The sequence below is a fragment of the Vidua chalybeata genome, chromosome 6 (genome assembly GCF_026979565.1).
Source record: "Vidua chalybeata isolate OUT-0048 chromosome 6, bVidCha1 merged haplotype, whole genome shotgun sequence".
NCBI lineage: Eukaryota > Metazoa > Chordata > Aves > Passeriformes > Viduidae > Vidua > Vidua chalybeata.
In genome coordinates, this window is record NC_071535.1 from 1,995,362 (window position 1) to 2,021,281 (window position 25,920).

The 25,920-nt window shown below is 41.8% G+C and overlaps 1 protein-coding gene across 1 annotated transcript in view; it reads right to left on the bottom strand.

Annotated features, from left to right (window-relative positions):
- SOS2 (SOS Ras/Rho guanine nucleotide exchange factor 2) overlaps positions 1-25,920 on the bottom strand; it is a 46,623-nt gene that overhangs the window by 14,085 nt on the left and 6,618 nt on the right. The window contains exons 2-11 of the mRNA XM_053945913.1: positions 20,275-20,400; positions 17,762-17,893; positions 16,269-16,433; positions 15,418-15,621; positions 13,384-13,527; positions 8,803-8,913; positions 7,662-7,760; positions 3,695-3,822; positions 1,864-2,519; positions 856-937 (exon numbers count right to left, since the gene is read on the bottom strand). Coding sequence (XP_053801888.1) covers positions 856-937; positions 1,864-2,519; positions 3,695-3,822; positions 7,662-7,760; positions 8,803-8,913; positions 13,384-13,527; positions 15,418-15,621; positions 16,269-16,433; positions 17,762-17,893; positions 20,275-20,400 — 1,847 coding nt within the window. The remainder of the gene's footprint in view (positions 1-855; positions 938-1,863; positions 2,520-3,694; positions 3,823-7,661; positions 7,761-8,802; positions 8,914-13,383; positions 13,528-15,417; positions 15,622-16,268; positions 16,434-17,761; positions 17,894-20,274; positions 20,401-25,920) is intronic.

The following is a 25,920-nucleotide window of genomic DNA, read 5'->3' on the forward strand; positions in this document are numbered from 1 at the left end:
TTTGCCTGGAATTCCCTCCTCCCCAGCTCCACACCCTGCTAATTCACTGCTTCTCTGCTCATCACACCATGTCTAGACTGGGATAGAAGGTTTTTAAGGATCTGCTGGCTTGATTAAGGGAAGATTAGATGAGAGCTTAAGAGCAGCTTTACCACACTGCATTAAAATGCTGTTTACCTTAATTCTGTGCCTTCAAATGAACTGCCTGGAACGTTTCTGTCCTGATTTCCATTGTGCACTCAACCCTCTCATGAGCCAAGTCAGCAGTTCACAACATCACCACCCACAGCCCAGACACACCAGGTGCTCCAGCTCATACCTCATTCAGGTATCTCATTTAAACTGGGAAAAGGAAGCTTGCACTGAAAACCTGGATCATTGCTTTAAAGTTACTGGTTTATAAACTTCACTAGAACACTGAAACTTGACACTGGGATCCTGAGCAGGAAAAGAGCACTTGGAATCTCTGATTTTTGTGGGTCCCTTCCAACTCGGGATTTTATATGATTCCAAATATACAAAACTCATCAGGAACTGGAGTGACAGGACAAGGGGAAAAGCTTCAAACTGACAGAGAGGAGGCTTAGACGGGATTTGAGGAAGAAATTCCTGGCTGGGAGGGTGGGGAGGGCCCTGGAATAGAATTCCTGGAGAAACTGTGACTGCTCCAACCCTGGAAGCATCCAAGGTCAGGCTGGACAGGGCTTGGAGCAGTCTGGGATAGTGGAAGTGTCCCTGCCCATGGCAGGGGGTGGCACTGGATGGGTTTTAAGGTCCTTTCTCAAACCATTCTGGGATTTTATTCTACGATTCCAAACCTTTTCCATGCCTTCAGAAAGGAGGATCACTGCTCACCTTTCTATCAGCAAACTCAGCAGCTCCTGGGGCTTGCAAAAGGAGCGGTAGGTGGTCAGGAAAGTCCGAACAAAGTTAGGGTCTGTAAGGATTGAATAAGAAAATTACAGCAGTGGGTTTTTTATCCAATAGCAAAAGATCAGAAATAAAATACAAAGAAAAAGTTTAATCTGCAGAAAAGACACTGAGGTTGTAAGGCAAGCACTGTATTTGAAAAAGACCAAAAATGACAGGGCTTGGGAAATTTTCACTCAGCTCTTTGGTGCATTTCCCTGAAAAATACTGAACTGCACATCCAATGTTCTCTTAAAACCTCTGTCTCAGCCTCCCCTGAGGAATGACTCTCCCTGACCAGCTGAACTATTGGGGAAGTTTAACAAAAATTGCACGTCAGTCCCAACAGCACCAGCTTCCCCTTGCACCCCAAAACTGAGACCCAACATTTTCCTCAGCATCAGCACTTCATGGAACTCCTTCAAGCTTTCACTTCTGTGCCCTTCAGACAGGGAAAGGCGGAAAAATGCTGATGGTGATTTGCATCCACTTCAACCCAAACACTTCACAGAGTGGCAGGCTGAATGTAATAAATATGAAAAATACAGTAAATATAATAAATATAACCTTCAACCCAGATACTTCACAGCGTGGCAGGCTGAATGTAATACATATAAAAAATACAGCTAAATAAAAAATAAAATGAAAATAAAAAATAAAATAAATATAATAAATACAACCTTCAACTCTTTTCTTCCTTCTCAGAGCCTCAGCCTGTAACAGCTCCATTGCTTTGGCCATGATGAAACATGGAAACATATTTTTGTGTTTTTTAGGGGATGAAAGGTTTGCATACTCAGAATTTTCTTACAGCTTTGCCTGCAAAGCCAGGTGATTTAATAACATATTTTTACTCCCTGCAGATGTTGTTTTACATTTCATTACAAGCAGAAAAAAGCTAAAGATAGAAGGATTAACTTCCTCACCCACGTAAGAACAACAAGCTCAGGATACCTGCATACATATGGTAGGTCAGCCTCTCGATGAGCTTCACCACCGTGCCCCCTTTGATGATGGGAATACCATTCCTGCTCTGCAAGTTGTCCTCAAAAACAATGTTCTCCTCGGAGTCCTCCACCACGAAACGATAAACGCTGGGGCTGGGCAGCCTCAGGGGCTGCTCGTTCTCCTCCTGCAGCAGCACCGAGTCCAGCATCCTGTCCAGGGTGCTGCGGTACTGCAGCGAGATCAGCGCCGCCATCCACGTGCTCTTCTCCTCGGCCGACCTGGCGGCGAACAGGACGCTGCTGTCGTCCTTGGACACCAGCTCGAAGGCGTGCTTGTACTCTGCCGTGTCCTCCTTGTCCACCACCTGCATCTTCCTCATGACAATCTTCTCCTTGAGCCTGTACTCGGCGCTGCTGTAGCCGGGCAGCCGCGACTGCCCGTGGTTGGTTTTGCAGCTGATCAGCAAACCGTCGAAGAGGAAGATGTGGCGCTCGTGCTTGGCCCCGATTTTTGTCAGCCCTCCTTCCATGATGAACTCGTTGCAGCACTGGCCGATGTCTTTGCCTTCCCAGCCGTCGATGTTTTTCTGGATTTCGTTCATTTTCTTGATGGCCAAGTGTTTGCTTCTGATCTGCCGGTGATAGAAGCGGCAGACCGGCTCCCTTGAGGGAAGAACAGAAAAAGTCACAACGGGCACGCTCCAGATTTGCCATCCCAAAAGACTGAAATCATCAATGGAATTAACTGCTTAAATCATGATTTTTTTTCCCTCAAAATGTCCTTATCAAGTTCCAAATAAAGCACTGCTTTAGCTGGTGGGGAAGGGGTAGAATATTGTCCTGGCTTGTAAGATGTGGTTTAGGGGTGTGTGTTCTATTTCCCATCTGTCAGAGCTGGGGCAGTTCTCTGCTGCTCTCTGGGCAGTTTTCTTTGTCTCTCCCACAGCCAATCCTCCCTCCAGGAGATCTCTGCTGTTCATGGCCACTGAGTGTCCCTGCATGGCTGAGAAAATTCCATCATCCCATGGGGAGAGGCTGTGCCCAGGGGAGGAGCCAAGCATTCCTACCTGGATCCAATCTGAGCCTTTGGGACACCACAGCAGCCTTTGCCCACTGCATTCCCAGAGGAGCAGCTTTCTTCCCCACTGCATTCCCAGAGGAGCAGCTTTCTGCCCCACTGCATTCCCAGAGGAGCAGCTTTCTGCCCCACTGCATTCCCAGAGGAGCAGCTTTCTGCCCCACTGCATTCCCAGAGGAGCAGCTTTCTGCCCCACTGCATTCCCAGAGGGAGCCCAGGCCCATCTCCAGCAGCCCTGGAGCTCCAGAGGGAAACTCCAGCCTTGTCCAGGATCCTGCTCCAGCAGAAGCACAGCTGGCACTGCAGGAGGGCTGAGCCCCCATGGAATGGCACTGCTGCCACCAGCCTGACCCACAGCCTGCCAGGGCCTGCTCTGACTCTGGCACGGGTTTGTTTTTTGGTTTTTTTGTACTATTGCATTTGTATTTTTAATTTTCCTAATAAAGAACTGTTATTTCTACTCCCGCATCTTTACCTGAAAACCCCTTAATTTCAAAATTATTATAATTCATAGAGAAGGAGTTTACATTTTCCATTTCAGAACAGACCCCCACCTTCCCTAACAGACACCTGTCTTTTCAAACCAAGACAAATATTCACATTATTTTTACTAGTGGGTAAGGTTTTGGGATGCTGCTCCATCTACAAAGAAACCTGGCAAGCACACATGCCTTGAAAAGGAAACACAGAGATTTTCTAGCAGGAAAAGGTGATTTATCTCCCTCCCTGCCAGCTGTGGGGAGGCTCTGGGGGTGCTTACCCAGGCCGGCGCCGCGGGGAGTGCTTGCTGTAAATGCGCTCCATGCTGCACTGCAGGTTCAGCAGGGCAGTGATGGCCTGCTTCAGGCACTCCCTGTCCTCTTCATCCTCACTGCATTCCTGCAATTGCTGGGACACAACAAACATTGATTTTTCTTTCAGATTTGCCTCATTTCTAGCAGGGTAAAAAGACTGGAAGACCTTCTCACGTGGTGTTATGATCAGCACTCAGTGAAATTTTGGTAATTTCAAGTCAGTGACTTTTCACAGAGCTCCACTCAAAAGTAGTGTGCATGAAATGAAAAGTATTTGTCAGAGGTTCAGGAAAAATCACTGGATATTCATCAAGTTTAGAAACCTCTACCCTTTAATTTACCCTCCCTTTCCCCTTTAATGCTAACTGTCAGGTGTTATTTTGCCTGTTATCTCATCAACAACATCCTGTATCAAACTGGTTTGATTCAAGAGTTTGAAGGTTTGAAATAACTAAGGATTCAGAGCTGGTTTATGGAAGTCTGTCTGTCTTCCTTCCATGAGTCCATCTCAACAATCCAAATTTAAGACAGGAGCAAGACCCTCTTTGCTTATCATCCTGAGTTGTGCCACCTTCAGCAAACTCAAGAAGAAACATCAGTTTTGCACAGAGCAAACAGTGAAAGAAAGTCTGAAATTCAAGATTTGCTACTACAGAAAAATGTAAAGGCAGTGACAAAAAATGTATTGCCTTTGTATAAAGACTAAATCCATCTCCACCACTCAGCAGAAACTTCCTGAATTAGGAAATTCCACCGATTTTCATATAATCTCCATCCACTTGGTAGGAACACGCTTTGAGCAAAAGCTTAAAGTTCCTCTTTTTTGTTAAGGTGGTACCTAAAAGACTACTGAAAAAATAAGAGAGACTCTTCTTTTTAACCCTTTTCACCTCCAAGATCTCCTGAACTTCCCATAGCAGGGGCTGGAATGAGATGGGTTTTAAGGTCCCTTCCAACACAAACCAGTCTGGGATTCTGCGCTTTTTTTAAAAGGAAAATTCAAGCTAATAAACTGGTGGGCAAAATTATGACAACTTGCCGTGCAGCTTGGGATAAACTCTGTTTTACCTCCAGACTTGAAGAGAAATCTTACACTCACTGGCATGGCAGAATCTTTCTTATCCTTTCCCCACTACACTCCCTCAGCAAAGATCCCTCAGCTTCTTCTAAAAGTAATTGAGAGAAAAGGATTTGACACACTGGTCCACTCCCATGTTGTTTAAATGACTCAATTTTTAGTTTTCCATGCCCAAAGAACCTCCATATTCAAAAAAGGAAGAGTTTTGTGGCTCAAAATTTCTCAGAAGCTGAGGAACAGTACAGGAAAGGGAAAAAATCAGATGTCTACCTCTGGAAATTCTCCTTTTCCTTGCTGCCAGCTATGGAAATGCAAAGAACATGGAAATGGTGTGAAATGCAGAATCCTAAAGGTGGGAGAAGCAATTGAGGGATAATTTCAGATGTTGCTGGATGAGTCAGGAGCAGCAATCAGGGATAATCCTGTGCCAGGGAGAAGGAAGGATTCCATCCAGGACCTTGATCCCTGTGCTCAGGCAAAGAGGAGGCTCTGATGCAGATCCTGAAGGTTTTTCCACCAAGGAGGAAAAGTTCTACAGCTGGAAAGAATTTTCAGGCTTTTCACACTTTAATTATATTCATTTTAGTTTAGCTGTTTTACCAAAAAAAAGCAAATATTGAGGCCTGTGTTTGTGTAAATCATTATTTTGTTCACCTGCCAATTCAGAAGGGGTTTTTGGTAACTTCCTCAAGGAGTAAAAGTCTCAATCTGAGCTTCTCTCCCTACTGAAACTGTGAAAATATGAGTGTTTTGTTGCTTTTCTGCTTTCATTTTGGTCTTCTTCAACCATAATTCCTAGAGGCAAATGCAATGGCAACAGAGAAGCAGTACCACCAGTTTTTAATATTGTATTAAGGTAACATATAATGTTATATTGTAATTAATAATATTGCAACCATTTATTATATTAATTACATATATTAATATGTAGTTAATATAACATATAATACAATAATATATTAGAATTGTGGAATAAATACTCTTTTTATCCCCAAAACCACTCTGCTTTCTAAAAATCCCTGCTGTAAATTCAGGATTTTTTCAAAGTACAACATAAAATGCAAATTTGAAACCTGTAACTAATGGGAACACAACAAAATACTCTGGATTGAATATTTCTCCAGGGTGATATTTCATATTTCTGTTCTGTGATCACAAGGTTGTGAGACAGCCAAATGTCAGATTCGACTCAGAAATCTCATACACTGTGCATAAAGGTCAAATTTAAATGATTTCACTGCTAAAATGCTCATCTTTCATGCTGTGTGATCATTTAAAATGAATAAAAACACGACAAAATTATTTTGCCAGGCTTTATATATCAAAAATAGGAGAAGATCTCTGCTCTCTAAGGCACCCGTGGTAATTTTTCCCTAAAAAGGAGAAAAACACAACATATTTTACACTTGTAAAACCAGCTCCAAGTTCAGAGCTGTGGCAGCACGTGATTTCATCCTTAAATTTCATCCTGATGCACTTCCCCAGCTCTAAGACACAATGGGGCATTAAAAGCCTGACCTTCAGCACCAGGCAGGTCCCTGGCCCAATTCTGGCTTTTCAACCTGGAAGATTTTCAGAATTTTCAGAGAATTATCCCATGCAGGTGATGATCATGGAAAAGGAAGTTCCATTATTTTGAAAGAGTCTCTTCTGATAAAGAAATTTTCCCTGATATCCAATTTAAACCTCCCCTGGCAGAGCTTGACCCTCCTGTCCCCCACTCTCCTGTCAAGAAGTTGTAGAAAATTAAGATTGTTTGTGTTTTTTAAAAAGTTTTTCTGAACTGTTTTTTAAACTGATTATCACTAGAAATGCTTCATAGCTGAAAATTTACTGAAATCACACAGATTTAGGTGTATTGGAAGCTGTGCCTGCCCATGGCAGGGGTTGGAACCAGATGATTTTTAAGGACCCTTCCAACCCAAACCATTCTGAGATTTCACTTTTCTGCAAAATATTGGCAATTCATTCATTTGGGATAGGTCAAAATAATTCATCCCTTGTTTTTACTTATTTAAATCAGGATATGCAAAAAATCACAGCAGACATGAGGAAAACAAGAGTGAAATTAAGTAGAAAAAAAAAAAAAAAAAGCTTGTGCTAAATATTAATTACAGATCTGGTATTAACACAACTCCTAGAAATATTTAGGTTGTATTATAGATAAATTCTATTTTCTTCCTTCATACAAGTAAATCCTTTACAACACCCTATAACTCACCTGTACAGCATCAGATTTTACACTGAGAACCTCAAAGAATCATTTCTGGTGCTATTTCCAAATGTCAGCTATAGCCACAGGGTGTTTTACCCATTTAATTGAAGTTCATCCCTGTTAGTTAATAATTCATTTACCCTTTAAAGCATTACAAACTTTCCCCACACAATGGGGCAAACAGAACCTTTTTTACATTATCCTCAGCTAATTCCAGTTAGAACTCAGGACAAATGGTTGAATATTAAGAATGGATTATTCTGAAATAATAAACTGAGCTGCAGCTGGAGTGTGACCTGAGAATTCTGACTGAATCCTGCTTAGCTTTTTCTGAATGGAGAAAAAATTCACAACTCATTGAAAGAAGAAATTAGATTTGTGTATTCAATTTTTACCTATATTAGAACTCAAGTTCAAGAAATATTTGTTAATAAAATGTAGTTCAAATGTTCACATGAGAGCAACAGATGTTTTTTAAGATTTTTAAAATACGCTTTTACTTTTCAGAAATGAAGTAACCAGTGTCAAATAATTTTAATTTTCAGAGGGAATAAATAAAATGTAACCAGCTATTTAAAAGCTCAGATTTTCTATGTTAATAATTATTTTCAGTCAGAAATGAGAGTGTGGCTCCATTTACCTGCAGCAACTCAAAGTAGTGCAAGCAGTGATAGACTGGGATCAGCATGAGGCGAGGCAGGACGTACTGGACAGCCTCCTTAAATCCTTCAGCTGTGGACTGGAAAGGAAAAAAAACAGGATTATTTACACTGAAATACTCAGAATATTCACTGTCCTCCCACATTATGTCCAATATCCCACAGAAATATGGAGGCCTCACTGAGTACTGAAGAAATCAGTATCACTCTCAGAAACTGAGAATCACAGGTTTATCACTTAAAAAATGAGAAATATTTTCCATTCCCAGTAGCTGACTAAGGCAGTAATTCAGGGTGTAAGATGAGGAGAGATTTTTCCAAACAGTGGTGAAATTCTTGCCATCTTCCATCTGAGGAGAAACTGAATTACCTCAGGGACAGAAAGGAGGCCAGATTCACCACCTGACTTAAATATCAATTTAATCTGGAATAAAGAATTCAATTCCAGCTTTGAGCTTTAAATTTAGGAGGGCAGGAGGCAAAGAGCCTTCCTTGCTCACTCCCCAAGGAATATTTCAGAGGGATCTGATCCTGCAGAGATGTCCCAGTACCACTAAACTGGTCTTAACTGGGAGCACCAGTGACCATCACTTGCTCAGCAGCTTCTCTAAGGGTATTTCTGAACACCAAGCCAGCCTGAGCAGCATTTTTAATTAATAAATCTGCTACACAGGCAGAAGGAAGCAATAAACCAACAAAAGAATTACAGATTATCCTGCTGGCCAGCAATGGCTAAGAAATTACTGAAGAATTTCCAGAAAAAGAAGCAGTCACAGGCTCAGGGCTGCAGGAGGCCTTGGATATGCACAGGAGAAAATGAAAATATGATGTTTGTGTGCCTGTGGTTGGCTTTAAAAGGCAAAATAAAAGTGGCAGTGTGAGAATTCACTCTCTGTTCTCCTACAGGATGTGAGGAGAAAAAAAACCTGCAAAAACACTCATGGAGGGGTCAGAGCTGTGCCCTGTTTGTACAGCAAGAGGCAAAGTCAAAATATCTCACACTGAAGGAAGGGAAGGACCTTGAGGATTTCTTCCTTAGTTGGAAGCAAAGAATTACTGACAGAATTCCAACCTTTGAAATATGAGAATTAAAGCCATTCAGTATTTCTCATTTGCACTCACCTGGAAGTGGAGAGCCACAGCAGGTTTGGCCATTAAGTTGTTAAAATGCTCATGAAATTGTGGAGAAAGAATATCCTGGGACAAGGTTTCATATGGATCAAAGGCTTGCTCCTAAATCAAAACAGAATTACACACAGAAGTGAAGGATCCAAGCTAGTTCTGTCCCAGCTGCTACAATAATTCCTTTTAATAAGCTGATGGAACTTTTCGAGAAAATATTGATTTTACAAAATAAATATTGAGTAAACCACAATCTTATTTCACTTCTAGCTTTTAAATGCCCATGATTTTCTTGGAATTCCTCAACCTCCCCATCTTTATGGCCAACACAAAGTTTGTTGTACTGAAGCAGTGGGAACCAAGAGAAGTTTTTGCTTTTCACCCCATTTCACATGGAATGGCAATTTTACCCCTCTGTCCATAAAAATGGACAATGTGGAAACTTGGAACACTTTTCCAGGGAAAATATCTCATTTGGGACAGAACAACCAGGCTCAGGGGAAAGTCTTCAAGTGCCATCAAGGGTTTAGATGCAAAAATGGTTCTGTTTGGAGTATGCAGCTGTGATTCCACAGGATCAGCTGCAGCAGGATGGGATGGAAACATGGAGGTGCAGGGATCCCACAGGAATAATTTCTGGCTGCAGGAATCCCACAGGAATCATTCCTGGCTGTACAGGAATAATTTCTGGCTGTACAGGAATCATTCCTGGCTGTACAGGAATCCCACAGGAATCATTCCTGGCTGTACAGGAATCCCACAGGAATCATTTCTGGCTGTACAGGAATCCCACAGGAATCATTTCTGGCTGTACAGGAATCCCACAGGAATCATTTCTGGCTGTACAGGAATCCCATAGGAATAATTTCTGGCTGTACAGGAAAAATTTCTGACTGCAGGAATCCCACAGGAATAATTTCTGTTTGTAGGAATCATTTCTGGCTGTATAGGGATCCCACAGAAATAATTTCTGGCTGTACAGGAATCCCTGCAGGAATAATTTCTGGTTGCAGGAATAATTTCTGGCTGTACAGGAATCATTTCTGACTGTACAGGAATAATTTCTGACTGTACAGGAATAATTTCTGACTGTGCAGGAATCATCTCTGGCTGTACAGGAATCCCTGCAGGAACCATTTCTGGTTGCAGGGATCATTTCTGGCTCCCAGCTGGGCTGTGCCAGGGCCTGTCAGGCTGATCCCAGTCCCTGCAGGGACTGATTCACTCCTGAGTCACTGCTGGCATCAGCACATCCCTCTTTTCACCCCAGTGATTGCCAGGCTGCTGGATTTGGGAATGCCAACCCCACAAAAGGCTTGTTTGAACATTGGTGAAGTCTCAAGTCACAGTGGAATCCACAGTGCAAATCCACTGCAGGAGTCAGGCCAGCATTTCCTGACTCTGTGCTGTCTTCTGGAATTATTTTATATTTTTACTGCATTTAAAAGTGGTTTTAGTTTCTATCACTTAGACTTCAATCAGTATTTTTATGTTTTGGGCTTGTTTTATGAACATGAGATTAAAATGAACGGCATTAGGGATCTTCCTCAGGAGATTAATTATTTAAAAAGGGGTTTATGCTCACAGTGCTGCAGAAGTGACTGAAACATGGAATTCTGGAAGATTGAAATTGATGGCTTTTGGGTGAAGGAGGGCAGGGTTAGATGGGATATTGGGAATTCTTCCCTGGGAGGGTGGGGAGGGGCTGGGCTGGAATTGCCAGAGCAGCTGTGGCTGCCCCTGGATCCCTGGCAGTGCCCAAGGCCAGGCTGGACACTTGGAGCACCTGGGACAGTGGGAGGTGTCCCTGCCATGGCAGGGGTGGGATGGGATGGGATGGGATGGGATGGGATGGATGGGATTTAAGGTCTCTTCCAACCCAATCCATTCTGGGATTCTATGGAAGCAGCACCCTGATGTCCCTATAAACTATCTCAGTGCAGGATATGGCCCTGGATTGGTGTTTGCCCATTTCACCCCCTTGCTGTGTGCACTGCTCTCCACCTTTATTCCTTTGTGGATACTTAAATCTCCTCTTATGGAAACACAAACACCAGAAAACAAATTTACAATCTACTGACAATCCCCTTGTTGTATCAGCTGCCTTGTGAAGATCTCTTCAGAAACCCTCTGCCCTGTTCTCAACCATCCATCTCCCACTTTTGGGTGTCAGTTTCTGAATTTCCTCCACACCAGCAAAAAATATTTTATTTTCCCCAAACACAAAACCAATGTTTTATTTACCCCACACTTCCTTATCTCAAAACCACGACAATATTTATGTTTTTAAACCTTCCAGGGAGCTGATGAAGACAAAACAGACAAAGCAGGAAGTTTCCAGCTTGCAAGGGTTGTTTGGTTTTAATTATCCTTCCCAAGAAGTTGAAGGACCTTTTTAATGGAAACACTAAATGAACAACGCTGGCAGTGAGATAAGCAGAGCAAATAAACACTTCACTTTCATATCTCTCTGTAATGATTCCTTTTGCAAACACTGACAGAAAGATGATCTCACCCTGTGAGGTGATCACATCAACAGCTCACTTATTAAGCACGTCTTGCCCCATATTAACTGAATTCATAAATTCAAATATATTACCTTCATAAAAAGCTTGGAAAAATAATCTGGACTTAATTTCCTCTTCAAGTTTCTCAGTGAATGAAAAATCAGATGAGATTTTCACTCATTGAAAAGGATTTGTTTCCATTAAAGCACTGGATGACTCAGAGGAACTTTTACAATAAAATCAGATTTTTTTTTTCCAGGATAATGCTACACTATTTCAAATTTAAAGGTTTTTTTTATAGTTTCAATATCATAACTACTTTAATCCATTGATCAAACACTTCTCCTTATCATTATAAAGCAATTATGCTTCAATAACTGCTAAGACTTGGTCAGCTGAACTTTCCTACATGAGTGGTTTATTGAAGCAATGCCAAGAAAACTTTATCTTTATAGTCTATTCCTAAATGAGTGGCACCTGTGCTCAAAAATCACTATTTTTTACAGTCACAAAAATGTAATAATTCTTCAGGTGGTGCTGGGGTGTTAGTGCAATTCTCAGATCTTAAAAATGGAAATTATATATAAAAGTAAGATTTAAAGTTAATATAATAAAATTTTTAATTAATATAAAGATATTATAATATATTAAAAGTATATATAAATAAAAAGTTTAATTTTAAAAATAAACATCATAATTTGAAGATAAAACCAAAAATTTGCCCTTCACCACATGGTTCAGCTGAAACATTCTCTGTCACCTCAGAACAGTTTTTTTCCTCTCTAATAGTGGTTTACATGATTGCTCTCACGTTTTAGGGCCAAAAATTGGGATTAATACACATCCCAAAGAAAAGCAGATTCCATTTAAGCCGTGTCAAATGGCAGCAAAACTTCCATCCCTACCTTGGTCATCCTCTCCAAGAGTTTTCTCCCCAGACAATTAGAACTGTGTGGTTAATTCTAAGCTGAATTGTCCTCTTGCCTCTCAGATGCTGTTTTTTCCCTGTGCACCTCCCTGCTGAATGCCAGAGTCATTTTGCACCTATTTTCAGGAATTCTGACTAAACTGAGCTCTAGCCCTCTTCAGCTTTGTGACTCCCTTCTGTATTACTGAATAGAAATATTTAAGAATAATATTAATATTACAATACTATTAAGTAAAATATATTAAAATATATCAAACATATTTATGAGAATATACATTAATTAATAATTAATATTATTAATATGAATACATAATATTAATATATTCTGTATGAAATAATTTATTTTAATATATTAAAATAGATTAAAGTATAATAATATTTAATAATATTTAATAGAATAATTTTAATATGGAGTATTTTTTAAAAATTCCTTCAAGTATTTCAGTGCCCATTCAAAACAAACGGAGAAAATAATTAATAATCTTCCAGTAGGAGGCACACCCAATGCCAGGGCAGTGTTTTTCCTTATTGCTGCTCTTTAATACCCACTTTAGAGCTCAGTGGGTATCACCAGCACTTCTGGACAGCCACAAAGTGCTGCTCTGGTACTTCACTCCTTCCTGGAGTCCCTGAAGAGATTTCCCATTCCAGATGTCAAACAATGCACCTGAATGAAAACCCTGGTCATGGTTTTGCACGGGAGACATTCAGGGAAGTGATGCAAAGTTCCCTAAGAGAACTGAACAAAAGACTGTTCTAGAGGAACTGACTGAAATTTTAGGTTTTGTTTCTTTACGTTGTCAGTGGGGGAGAAAAGGTTGTGGGGGCAGAAGTGTTCTGGAAGTTTTGTTCTGATTCTTATTACTCTTTCTTTTAGTTAGTGGTAATAGGTGTTTTCTTCATACCCTTTTAAGGGTTTGAGCCTGCTCTGCCTTTCTGCTAATCCCACCTGGCAGCAGGGAGTGAGTGCACTGGGGATTGGCCAGCACTGAACCCTCCACACTCCTTGGGGCATTGGCCAGGAAATCTCAACACTGGCAAAACATCTCAAACTGGCGAACCAAAACCACTACACCCTGTTTGGAGTGATTTAATAAAAACAAACCTAAACCCCCCTCTCTAAACCAACCAAACTGAACACCAAACCTCTGCCAGGTCCTCAAAGCAGCTGCCAGCCAGAGGGTGAGGGCTGCTTTCATCTGTCATTTCCACAGTGTCCTCAATCAATCCCAAAAGCTTCACTGTCAGCTCGTGGATGTCTGAAATGTTGCTGAATATCACATCAATGTCCTGCAAACACAAAACATGCCTGAGTCCTGGCTGGGATAATTTATTTGGAGGATGTAAATATTGGAGTGGGTTTTGTCTGAACCAGGAGGTCAATGGAGAGCTGTTGAGTCTTAACTTCTTTTTGCCAGGGTCGGGATTAAATGCTCAGGATGGTATTTCTTGTTGGGGCTCAGATGTTTGTTGGTTCTTATCTCTGTCACAGTCTCACAAACCCTGAGTTCTGCAGCACTTCACTCCAACAAACTAAAAATGGAGCCACATCTCTCTCTCTGCAAGGCCTTTTAAGGCTAAACTGCCCAATTCAGAAATGACACCTCAATTATTTTCACTTTTAACCCAATCACCAACCACCCGTGCCCACAATGAGGACTTTTTTATCCAATTACACAAAACCACCCAAACCCATGGAGAAGGAGGAGAAGGAGGAGCAGCCTCCACCCTAAAACCTCCATCTTGCTTTGTATCTATTCCTGCATTCTAAACCCTTAAACTCTGAGTTTCCCACCCTGTGACATCACACACTTCTGTTCAAACTCCACCCCCACAATCCCAGTTCTGCCATTCCATTTTGGAAGCTTCTCCACAGCCTCAGGTCAATGCAGAGCTCTCTTGGGGGTCAGAGTCTGTCAGCACAGAAAGTCTGAAATTCTCAGTAACCAGATTTCCAACAGAGAGGAGCCACAAAAAGCAAGGAGAAGTTAAATTCTGTCCTCCAGGCTTCCCTGAGCACATCCAGCCTTGCCCTATTTTCAGAGCATCCTTCCCTGGAGCTGCTGTGCTGCCAGGACAGGCTGGGGTCTGGACAGGCACTCCTGGCCCTTCCTGCTCTCACTGCTCCCTCTGCTCCTTCTTGTCCCACAGAACACAGCAGGAAGGAGGTGATTTACAGGAGGAATTTACAGCAGCTCCAAGCTCAGATCCTCTAAACCACAGGTGCAGCTAAAGCAGCTCCTGGGAATGCAGCAGGAATTGGCAGCTTCCTTCCCAAATTCTAAGTGTAGATTTTCAGTTCCTCACACTCACTGAGGGAGCCTCTTCCCCAGTTCAGTGTCCTGGATTCCTCCTCTGACCCCTCTGAATTCCCTGCTCAGAAGTTTCTCTGCCCCAACCTCCCACTGACCTCCTGCCAGTGCCCAGAGCATGGCAACCCTCTTGTGGGAACATGAAATCCTGAAATTTCCCATACCCATTCCCAAAAGAATATTCCTCAGCTCCCAAACATGGCCCCCTTCTCCTCCCATCATCTTCACTGGAATTGTACCCCCACACCTGCACAATTCCATCGGCTCCTAAGGACTCCCACACCCAGCTGGGATGGGAATGGCTCCTGCTGCCTCTTTTTAACCTGCTGGTATCACCTAAAAATCCCAGTTCAGGTTCTGCTGGCCTGTCCCTTCCTCCCTGTCCCACAGGAAGGATCCACCTATCCTTCCTTATCCCTCCTGAGAACAGAATTTCATAGAGACTATTTCAATCAAATATTTCAATCATTCCTCAAGCAGAGGTTCCCTTCACAGTTAGAGAATCCACAGCCAAGGGCTGTTTTAATTGGAATTTCTACAGATAAGGAGTAGCCTGTAAATGTCAGTTCAAGCATTCACTGCACATGCAGGTAGATGACTTAATTTTTGTCTTAAGCAAAAGTGAAACTATCACCTAAATGACCAAAATAATGCAGCTACTGCTGGCATCTGACAGGGAATTGAGTCCATTAAGCTGCACTGCCATTAATGGCAATTCCCCCATTGGATTTCACACACAGACAACACTCATTATTCACTGACAGACAATAAATCAAACTGGATTTCACCTCCAACACAGTTAATGCAAAATGGGTAAGTTCTGGCTGCTAATGGAGCAATTAGCATTGCTGATCAATAAAGGACTCACATGAGGTGTGAAGAGTCTCCTGTTGGACAGAAAAGCTTCCCGAAATACTTTGATGATCAGGTTCAGCTCCCTCAGGTATTGCCTTTCTTCTGCAATCTCATTTCTCACCAGGTCGTAGTAGTTGAGCTCCCCAGAAGAAGAGGGCTCATCCTCACACAGGGAAACCAACCCAATCTCATCCTGATCAAACATATCCATCAAAACCTGCCAAAGAAATCCAGAGAATTACACCCAGCCAGATCTTCACACGTGGCTCCAGCTCAGCTATTTCAATGTGTTCAGAGAAATCCTTGGAGTTTTTAATACAATCCTTGCTGTGTTCACTTTCACAAGGGAGTAATATTTCAACTTTGGCAGCAGGAGGCTGCAGCAGTTGCCAAAGCCATTTTCCCCCTTGGAAGTGAGCACGACCTAGAAAACAAGTTACAATTCATGCAGAATCAACTTGGAAAACAAGGAATCTTGCATAAGCCTTGGACAAAACCTCCTGCTGAAGATAAAACCGAACAAAAATGTTTCTCATTTTAATGGGCATGAAAACTAAAGGTCTTTTCTGTGTTAGGAAGGAGAGCTGCCACGACAAAGTGACATCAGGAGGGTGTGACAGCAGAGAAATAAAGGACAGCACCATTTTTCTGGCCTTACACTCCTTGCAAAGGCTCCTGATCTTCCAAAATTTATGCAGGCTCAACTTAAATTTCTGCTGTGACAGGTCTGGCATGAACAAGGAGAGAAGCTCTGCCTTTGAGTAAAACCAGGCTCTCCCTCTGATCCTCCTTTGAACACGCCTTCCAGATCAAACAAAATTGAACAAATCACCTCTAAATACTGTTTGAATCCCAAGCCCTTACCTTATCAGCACACATTGATACTTTAATGTCCTGCTGGGAGATCTCAAAGTGTCGGATATTGAAAACATAATTTCCAGCCAGCTTTAAAATGTCAGCTGAGATGTATTCCAAGACAGCCACAATATAGAGAGAGACATGGTAATCCACCTTGTAGCCCAGGACCTCCTGCACAGTGAAAACAAGAGAAAACAAATGATATTTATTCCAGAAATTCATCTAGAACATCAATAAGCACATTGAATTTTCTGAAATGGATTTTGTCTGTGGTGATAATTTACAGTAAAGGAACACCCAGGGCTGAGGACATCAACTGGAAATTGGAACAGCTGCCTGGAAGGAGATGCTTGTAAATACTTGTGTTATTTTTCAGTATTTTAAGAGAGGAAAAGCGACAGAACTTGAAATAATCCCTCCTCTAAAAATGACAGTCCTAAAAATAGAATTCATTTAAGGAAGGGACTTCAGTGGAATTACTCCTATACTTAAATTTCCATCTCTGTCTGTGCTTATTGCAGGACTCTGACCCTAATGTGGACTCTTGAGGACAAAGTAGGTTTTGCTTTCAAGGAATCATGGAATGGTTTGGGTGGGAAGGGACCTTAAAGATCATCTCTTCCACCCCTGGCACACCAACTGAGCACTCTGCACTCCATAAAATAATGGAACTTTACTAATGGAAGTCTGAAGAGACAAAGACCAGGATGAATGCAGAACATTATCTTTGGGAACATGCTCCATGTCCTGCACAGCTTGCACCACGCAGCTTTTCACCTGCCAATAAATGCAGGTGACTCTGTGCATTTGAATAAGGCAGGCTTGTTCTCATTATGTGTTGGTGCATCCTCTAAAAATCAGATTCTGGGCATGTTTTCACCAGATTTCACCAAAGAACACCAGTGGTGTTTAGGAAGATCATATTTAATGTTGTTTCCTCTCTTGATATCCCTACCCCTCTCATTAACCTTCAGGAACTGAGATGTGTGAACACAGCAAGGAAACCTGGAAAAGTGCTTTAATTTCTGCTTATGCTCCAATAAAAGTTTTCTCAACAGCTGGAAGCACCTCTGCAGATCTCTTGGTTTTTAAACCCAAGGCAGCAGTGACATTCAGCAGTGACTGAAAGGACACTGACACATCTTGGTTGACAGTACACAAGGAACAGGATCTGCTTGTTCCCTCTTCTTCTGTTTTGGCTTCTGCAGCATTTTGAAACAAATAAAGGCATCAAAGCAGCGCTGCTGAAGTAGGGAAGGTATTTCAGTTTTGTTTATGTTAAAAACTAACTAATCCTATTTCAAAGTAGAGTAATGGATTAACACAGTGATGTCTTGAATGGGATGAATTTAAGGATTTGCTTTTATTACACGCTACAATAAATTCAGCTTTATGGCGATTCTTTACCCCCTCTGCCAAGAAAAGAAACTTTTTCATTTCATACAAATTAAAGAAATATATTAAAGGTCATGCTGAGGGGCAGGAAAGGTGAGAGGTACCTTCAGTAAGGGATGGATTTTGTCCACAGGGAGCAGGAGGGGGTTCCTTCTTTTCCGTTTCTCGATGGCCGACTGAGCATCAGCGATGGCCCACTTGTCTATGGGGTGGGGAAACGTCTTCTGAACCCGCTCCTGCCCAACACAGACAGCACTGAGACCAACCACAGCCACCAGAGAGGTTTAAATAAAACAGCACAGCAAATTACTTCCCCTCCAGGACAGGCAATTATCCTCCTCCACAGTGTTTGCAACACGTTTTCCTAATTGCTCTCTCCTTACTCAGCTCAGCTTCTCTCTTTTCAGCAATCCTGAACAAGCTCCCTTCCCTGAGCCCCAAGAACTCCTTCACATCTCCTAAAATCTATGATCTTTTCAAGAGCAACAAGGAGGTTTCAGTCTCCACTTCCAGTGGAAAACGTTCCTGCCATGACAGGGAGTTGGATATTGGATGGTCTTTAAGATCCCTTCCAACCCAGACTATTCTGTGAGACCAGGATCCCAAAATATAAACACCATCAGGAAATACTGAACAGTTTACAGCCTACAAAAAAAAACCCACAAGTTGATATTGTTCCTATTTGAGAAGGGTGTAACTTGCCCTACATCAGATCAAGCTTATGGCAGGAATGAAAAGCTGAAGGATGAGCTGGAAAAAAAAAAAAAAAAGATGAAATATTTGTGTCCCTCTGATTAAAAGAATTTTGCACATATTCCAAGACCTAGCAGGAGGACCTCACAGAGAAGCAGATTTTCTCAGAGGCAGCTTTTAAAGCTTTGCAGGTGGCCATTTAATGCCCAGCTTTCTGATCAGCTCCCAGGCTAATACAGGGTGACATTCCCACCTGGAAAGCAGCCCTCAAATGACCCTTCCTTGGGATCCTACCAGGAGATCCTCCCAAAAATGGGGCTAAGGTGGCATTCAGCCATCCTTCAGCTTAGAATCATGGAGTTCCAGACTGGTTTGGGTTGGAAGGGACTTCAATCCCATCCAGTTCCATGGCAGGGACACCTCCCATTGTCCCAAGCTCTGGGAATTCCATCCCAGCCAGGAATTCCTTCCCAACATCCAACCTAACACAAGCCTCCTGTGCTCCAACACTGCTTCCCACTGTTGCCTTTAGGAACAATTTGAAGGGCTGCTTCTATTTAGAAAACATTTTTAATTTGAGATTTTTAGACCTTAATCCTGAAAATACTTACGGACAACACCTTGGACAAACAGTTCCATTAGCTCCAGGCTGTTATGTAAATATCTTATGATAAACTTCAGAGATCACAGCTCTCCTGTTTTCCCTTTACAGCTAAAAACAGCTGAGGAGCACATCCAATCCCAAGAGCTATTAAGGAACTATTAAATTTTGCTTTTAATTTAGTAATGTAATAAACTTTATGCATCAGATTAAAAAAAACACCATAAATTAATAATTAATGTTGAATAAAGGGCATCTAATAAAAATCTAAAACCCTTTGGGCAATTATTGTGCCAATACATACATACATATATATGCTTATTTACTTATTTATATAAAATTATTTATATATATATGAAATATATAATCAACATAAATATATACACATAATACATATATATAATATTAAAATATATAAATATATACATTTACCTATATATAAAATTTTCTTTCATTTCCATGACACACATATATAATTTATATTAATACAGACATACACATATAATTTATATTCTTTTATATATATATATATATATATATGTAATTCTTTTAATTTCCACAGCAGGCATAGAGAAGTAATCCCATACAAAGTTAGCATTTTGGATGAGGCTGAAAATCCTGGATCTACAGACTGATGTAAAATTAATGCTCTACAAAGCTCTATTGGGGCACAGCCACATGGAAGCATTTTCTCCCTCCAGACTCCATCAAACCCTCATTTTGGAATGATGACACAAAAGCTGACAGCTGCAATAATACAAGAGCCTCAGTGAGTTCAATACAGTCCCAGGAACATCCAACTCGATTCCCTCAGCTGCACAATCCAGGCCTGACAACAGTAACCTTTCACTGAAATATTTAAATTTTTTTTCTTGCATATAGATGTGAAAAAAAGCAGGGAAAAATTCTTAAATTCATTATAAAGTCAACAGCAAAAATCCTACAAATTTTGCATTTATAAAAATATTGCTGAAAGGAAAAATTCCCACAATTTCTGTCCTGAAGCACTGGGTAAGAAAATGAGTTTTCAGTTAAATTTGCTTTTAAAATCTAAATAAAATCAGAGATTCCCAGAATAGTTTGGGTTGGAAGGGATGTTAAGGATCATCCAGTTCCAGTCCCTGCCACAGGACACCTTCCCCTATCCCAGTTTGCTGCTCCAAACCCCATCCAACCTGGCCTTGGGCACTTCCAGGGATCCAGGGACAGCCACAAAGTCGTGTTAGGAAGCTCTGGGCTTCCCACCTGCATTGCCCAAAAACATCCCAAATAATTTCAGCAATTCCAGAGGCAGAGCCCTGTTTCTGCAGCCTCCAGTCCTACCTCCACATCCTGCACAGTGCGTGGCTGGGCGATGCACAGTTTGTTCAGCAGCTGCAGGATCAGCTCCTCTATGTAGTACAGGGAATCCTCCTTTGCTGACAGGTTGGGGTGAACCTGCTGCTGCACCTGGCCAAAGGAATGCAAAGAATTAGGATTTTTTTCATGGAAGGCTGGGCCTAAAAACGAACCCCAGCAAAAGCAGGGTAACTCTGGGTTGCAGAGCTGCAAATTCACACACTTTTCATATTTCTCACAAGTTTTCCTCTGGAGTTAAGGTGGTAATTCCTATTCCTGCCAAGTTGGCACCTCTGTGGAATTCCAAACTCTGTGTTTTGCCATTATGGTGGGAAGGAGTGTCAAGTTGAGGCAGATTTCTGCCAGCACTGGAGTGAAACCATCCCTGTGGGTATCTGAGAGTTACTCATGTCCTGAATGAGTAACTGCACTGATGTTACAACCCTGACCAATCAAAAATTAAGTTGTTTAATTAAGAAGTGATTCTTAGATTATTTTTTTTAACTTAATAACTGATTCTTAAAGACTTGTAATGTGGATTTTTTTACTTAATTACAAGATATTACTTAAACTCATGAAGAAGAAGGAAGAAGAAGGAACCTGAGACAATACTTTCTATTTTGTCTTCATTTATAACGTATTAAAAATCTTAAATTTCCCACTTAAGTGACACACTATACTACTTTCTATAATTCATTTTACACTTTTGTGGTCTTTAGTTTATTTTGAGGCTTTGGAGGCCTTCTCCACGATTGAGGGTGCTTCCCTGGGAGTCAGAACCCCTCAGGGCAGACAGAAATATTCCCCTTGCCCTGGGTTCCCACAGTGCCCATACAGAAAGGGCTGCAGTTAACTCATCCTGGGGCAGCAGGGCTCTTTTTCTACTAAAAATCTCCCCAAACCACCCCACCTTAAAAAGAAAAAAAAAAAAAAAAAGCACTCAGGGGTTGGTCTCCATACTCAGTTTTCCCTGGCAGCCTCTCAATCAGGAAAGTGCTCACTAGATCTCAAACTATAGCCAAAAGATTTGTAAGGAAGACAATCCAGGGAAATTCCCTCCTCTCCCCATACAAATTCCATGTAAATCACCTCAAAAAAAGTCATGTGACACACTCACATTGGTATTCACGGGACAAATGGGGTGGCAGCTCCTTGGGACAAGACAGAAACATCTTTGGGTTGAATTCTGATGCTCTGAAATAAAGGTCCAGCCCCTTCCAAAGCCCGGGGAGCAGTTCCCAAAACTGGGAGGCTCTGAGGGCTTCCTCCAAATTAAGGAGAATCCCAGATTGGTCTGGGTTTGAAAGGACCTTCAAGATCATCCTGTTCCCCTCCTGCCATGGCAGGGACACATTCCACTGTCCCAGGTGCTCCAAGCCCTGTCCAGCCTGGCCTTGGGCACTTCCAGGGATCCAGGGGCAGCCCCAGCTGCTCTGGGAATCCTATTCCAGGGCTTCCCACCCTCCCAGCCAAGAATTCCAAATTTCCCATCTAACCCTGCCCTATGTGAGCTTGAATCCAGCTGCCCAGTCTTGTTAAAAACTTATTTTATAGCCCTGTAAATGTAATTTTGCCTTCTGTGCCTCAAACATGAATCTCTGCTTTACACAACTGATTCCCAGCTGACACGGACACAAAATCCTGGAAGAAAGAAAAAAAATCCTCAAGAAAACCAAACCCACTCCTTGAAAACTCCTCCTTAAGACAGCAGGTTTTCAACAATAGCCAGGGCATTTTGTGTTCTTCCTGAACAGGAGAGTTTAATTCACAAAACAATGGCAAACCAGGAAGTGCCGGGTTAAGGTCCTGCCACGTGTCTCAGAGAGCAGCACTACAGCAAGAGCAGGACCCAAGGAAATCCAACGAAATTCTGTGTCCCTGCAGTGAACCCTCAGTGATGCTCCAGAGAACTGACAAGAACAGGAGCAGTCACAAGAGGAGGAGGATCAGGAGAGGATGGGAACTCCCATTCCCTGGTCAGACCTCAGCCATTCTCCTCCCTCCAGTCACTTATTTCAGGCTTCACTGCACAAAAAATGATTTGATTTGTACCTGACTTCAGTTCCCAGGTCTCAACAGCTCATGCCACACTCCTCAAAACTTTCTTGGGAGCACGTGGATGTCCAGCAAGGCTGAGGAGCAGCAGAGGAACACAGAGCCCTCCTTAAACAGTGACAGGGAATCTCAGCTTCACTTCAGGAACACAAATCATGGAATCCTGGAATGGCCTGGATTAGAAGGGACCTCAAACACCATCCTGTTCCACCCCTGCCATGGCAGGGACACCTCCCACTGTCCCAGGCTGCTCCAAGCAGTCCCAGTGTCCAGCCTGGCCTTGGGCACTGCCAGGGATCCAGGGGCAGCCACAGCTGCTCTGGCAATTCCAGCCCAGCCAGGAATTCCCAATTCCCAACCTCCCATCCATCCCTGCCCTCTGGCACTGGGAGCCATTCCCTGGCTCCTGTCCCTCCATCCCTTGTCCCCAGTCCCTCTCCAGCTCTCCTGGAGCCCCTGCAAGGGGCTCTGAGCTCTCCCTGGATCCTTCTCCTGCAGGATGAGCACTCCCAACACTCCCAGCCTTCCCTCATTACTGTTCCATCCCCCAAATCACCTCTGTGGCCCTCTCTAAGTCCTGGAGCCAATTTTCCTTCAAAAGGAGCAAAACCAACAACAAAGCCCAGCATCTCCTGGTTGAGACATCTCTCCCCAGAGGATTTAGAAGCTCAGCTGCCACTTGAAATGAGTCTGCAGCATCCTGAAAGGTCCCAGAGGTGCTTCTGCACTCCCTGGCTTTCAGAGAAGTCGTTTTGACATAAATGCTGAGAAGAAAATCCAATTTCATTTCAAGACAGTGTTTTTCAGAGCAAAACAAAAATACTGTAATAAAAGCTGTGCACCAGCTGGTCCAACCAGATGTCACTGGGTCAAGGAGAGAACACTTATTCTTTAGAGAACTCCCCAAATCCTGACTGAGAGGACTGGAAAAGCAAGGAGAGACTGACAAAGCACTCAATGTATGGAAAAAAGCAGGAGGAATTACTGGGGATGTTACTGACACAAGGGACATTCACTGATCTCTGCTTCAGACTGGAATATCTGAGCACAGTTATATAAACTGGCATAAAATAAACACACCAGAGCTACACAGGCTGAATTTTGTCTGGTAATTGTTTCTTTTAAGAGTCAAAATATCCTTCAAAACCCACAAGGTGTTGCACTGACCAGTCAGAGCTCTGCTGCAAGAAGCTGAGCAGAAGGGAACACAGAAAAGAGATTTTTTTACTATTTTATCTATGAAACAGCAGAGTGTCTGGAGCCATTAAAGACAGATTAGAATTAGCAGAACTAATTTTTACAGTGTCATTTACACAGGTTTAGTCCAAGTTATTCCAATGAAAAGAAATGAAATAACAGGTGCAAGGGTGGCATTTAAACTTGGCCTGAAGGCCTTTCTGGGGGACATAATTTCATTTTACATTGAAATTCCTAAACTGCTCCTTCTCTTGCTCTTCAACTTTTCCCTATTCTTCCACCCTTGCAATGGGCATTTGATGAAAATCCTCAAAAGCTTCTCCCCAAAATTCCTTCTCAGTGAGCTATTATTAATCCCCAGAGCAAGGAGTCTGTTCAGAAAAGATGAGGATGAAAACTTCTCATGCAGATAAATGGTATTAAAACTAAAAACAAACTGATTTTTTTTTTAACCAATATAATGGCAGGGCTAATTTTGAATTCAGGACTGAATTCAGGATTTGAATTTAGGATTTTGAGTTCACAGGAATTCTGGGACTCAGACTTGAGGAAATCCAGAGTAGAAAAGAAATTATCAAAGGGTTCCATCTGAAATGACAAAAAACTGAGGGGAAAAAATAGAGAAAAATAGAGACCTGCAAGGAACTTCTTTTTAGCCTTTTCTGAGACAAACCAACAGCTTGGCTACAACACCTAGATGTATTTTTACTTAATAGATTATTTTGATTGTGAAAACACATCCAGAAAGCTCCAGCTGTTACACAGTGAGCACATGAGCAAAACAAGAGATTTTTCATTTAAAAAGTCCCCAAGAACAGAAAATTCCCAAATCCATGACGTGCACATTGAGTCTGCAGGCAGCACATTCCACCACAAAAACATGGATTCATATTCCTGAAATATTTGGTAAAAATATCCCAGTTTTCTACTCATATTCAAAACTGCATTTTCAAAAAAAAGGAATTCCAGTATTACCTGAGATTTCAGAACAGGAAGTTTCTAGTTTAAAATTTTTAATTTTTTTTTTTAAATCAGTGTTTGAATTCCTTCTTATCTTTTCTCTCCTAAAGATAACCCTGACCATGAGAAACACAAAACATCAGCTCCAAAGGGATTTTTAATCCCTCATCTGGATGATGCTCCAGAGGAAGAAGGGAACCAAATGGAGCAACTTAAAGGCTCCATTATTCAGTGAAAGGGGACAGCACTGATATTCCCAATTTTCAAGCATTATTCTTTAGAAAGAACCACAAAGATTTAAATACTTGAAGAGAAATCCCCAATAAAAATGCACTGTCAACTTTTTAAAAATAACCACACTGATTTCTTATTTTATTTTCAGTACAGCAATTTCCAGACTAAAACATGCTGAGAGAGGAACAGCATGGAGCAGTCTCTTAAGTAAAAGAGAATTTTAATCTACATACAGCATTTGGCTTTTTTTACTGCAAAAAACTCAAAGCATGATTAGCAAAATAAAATCATCCCTCAGCTGACTGTACAGGGGTATTAAAAATCATCTTACTCCAGCACTTTGGTGTAAATGTGATTTTTTTCCCCATCTATAGCTATTTAAATAATCTTCTCCTACAGTATATTTTGTTGAGGGGAGGGTGAATTAAAGCAGGAATGATGGGTGGTACAGACAGGATCTGACTCTGAAACAGCATCAGAGACTGTCCTAAAATCTCCTGGAAAGGCTTCTTGGTGCCTACAGAAAAAAACATTCATAATGACACAAATACACACAAATTCTTCTTTCTCCAATTAATTGTTGTTTTCTTTTATACAGAGACAAGGAGAAGCTAAAATGTGGGTTTGTTTACATAACCTATATATGTACATTTTAATCTTCAAACCTGACAAAAAATGAAGTGTTAGCATTTGATCCATCCACATAAAACGCTTTGTTTAAATCGAGATAAAACCTGAGGGAGCCCAGCACAGCCTCTGCCCTGTGACAGGGGAGGGAAACACCACGGAGGTGGCTGTGCCCTCATCTGAATTAACACTGGGGGGGATTTCTGAAGGAGTTTGGAATGAGTTAGAGATGGGACCTCTGAGTTTTTTAGATGATGTGATTTATTTTCTTATCTTCTACACAGGCAGGAAGGGTGAGTTGGACTCACATCTTCACTGCACGGTTCAGAAGGTCACAAGACCCCCAGTTACAAGACTTTTTAAGGATTTATTGACCAATAAAACACTGCCAGTAAGGATATTTATGTTTTTAACCCAAACATCTTTTTTTGGACCCATGCTACAGTGTGAGCTTTCTTAGCCAATCATGCTATGGCACACAAATCCACAGTGCTGCATTCTAAACTCCTTGGTTATCTCTGGAACTATTTTTATTTCTGTATCTTAAAGTCTAAAACT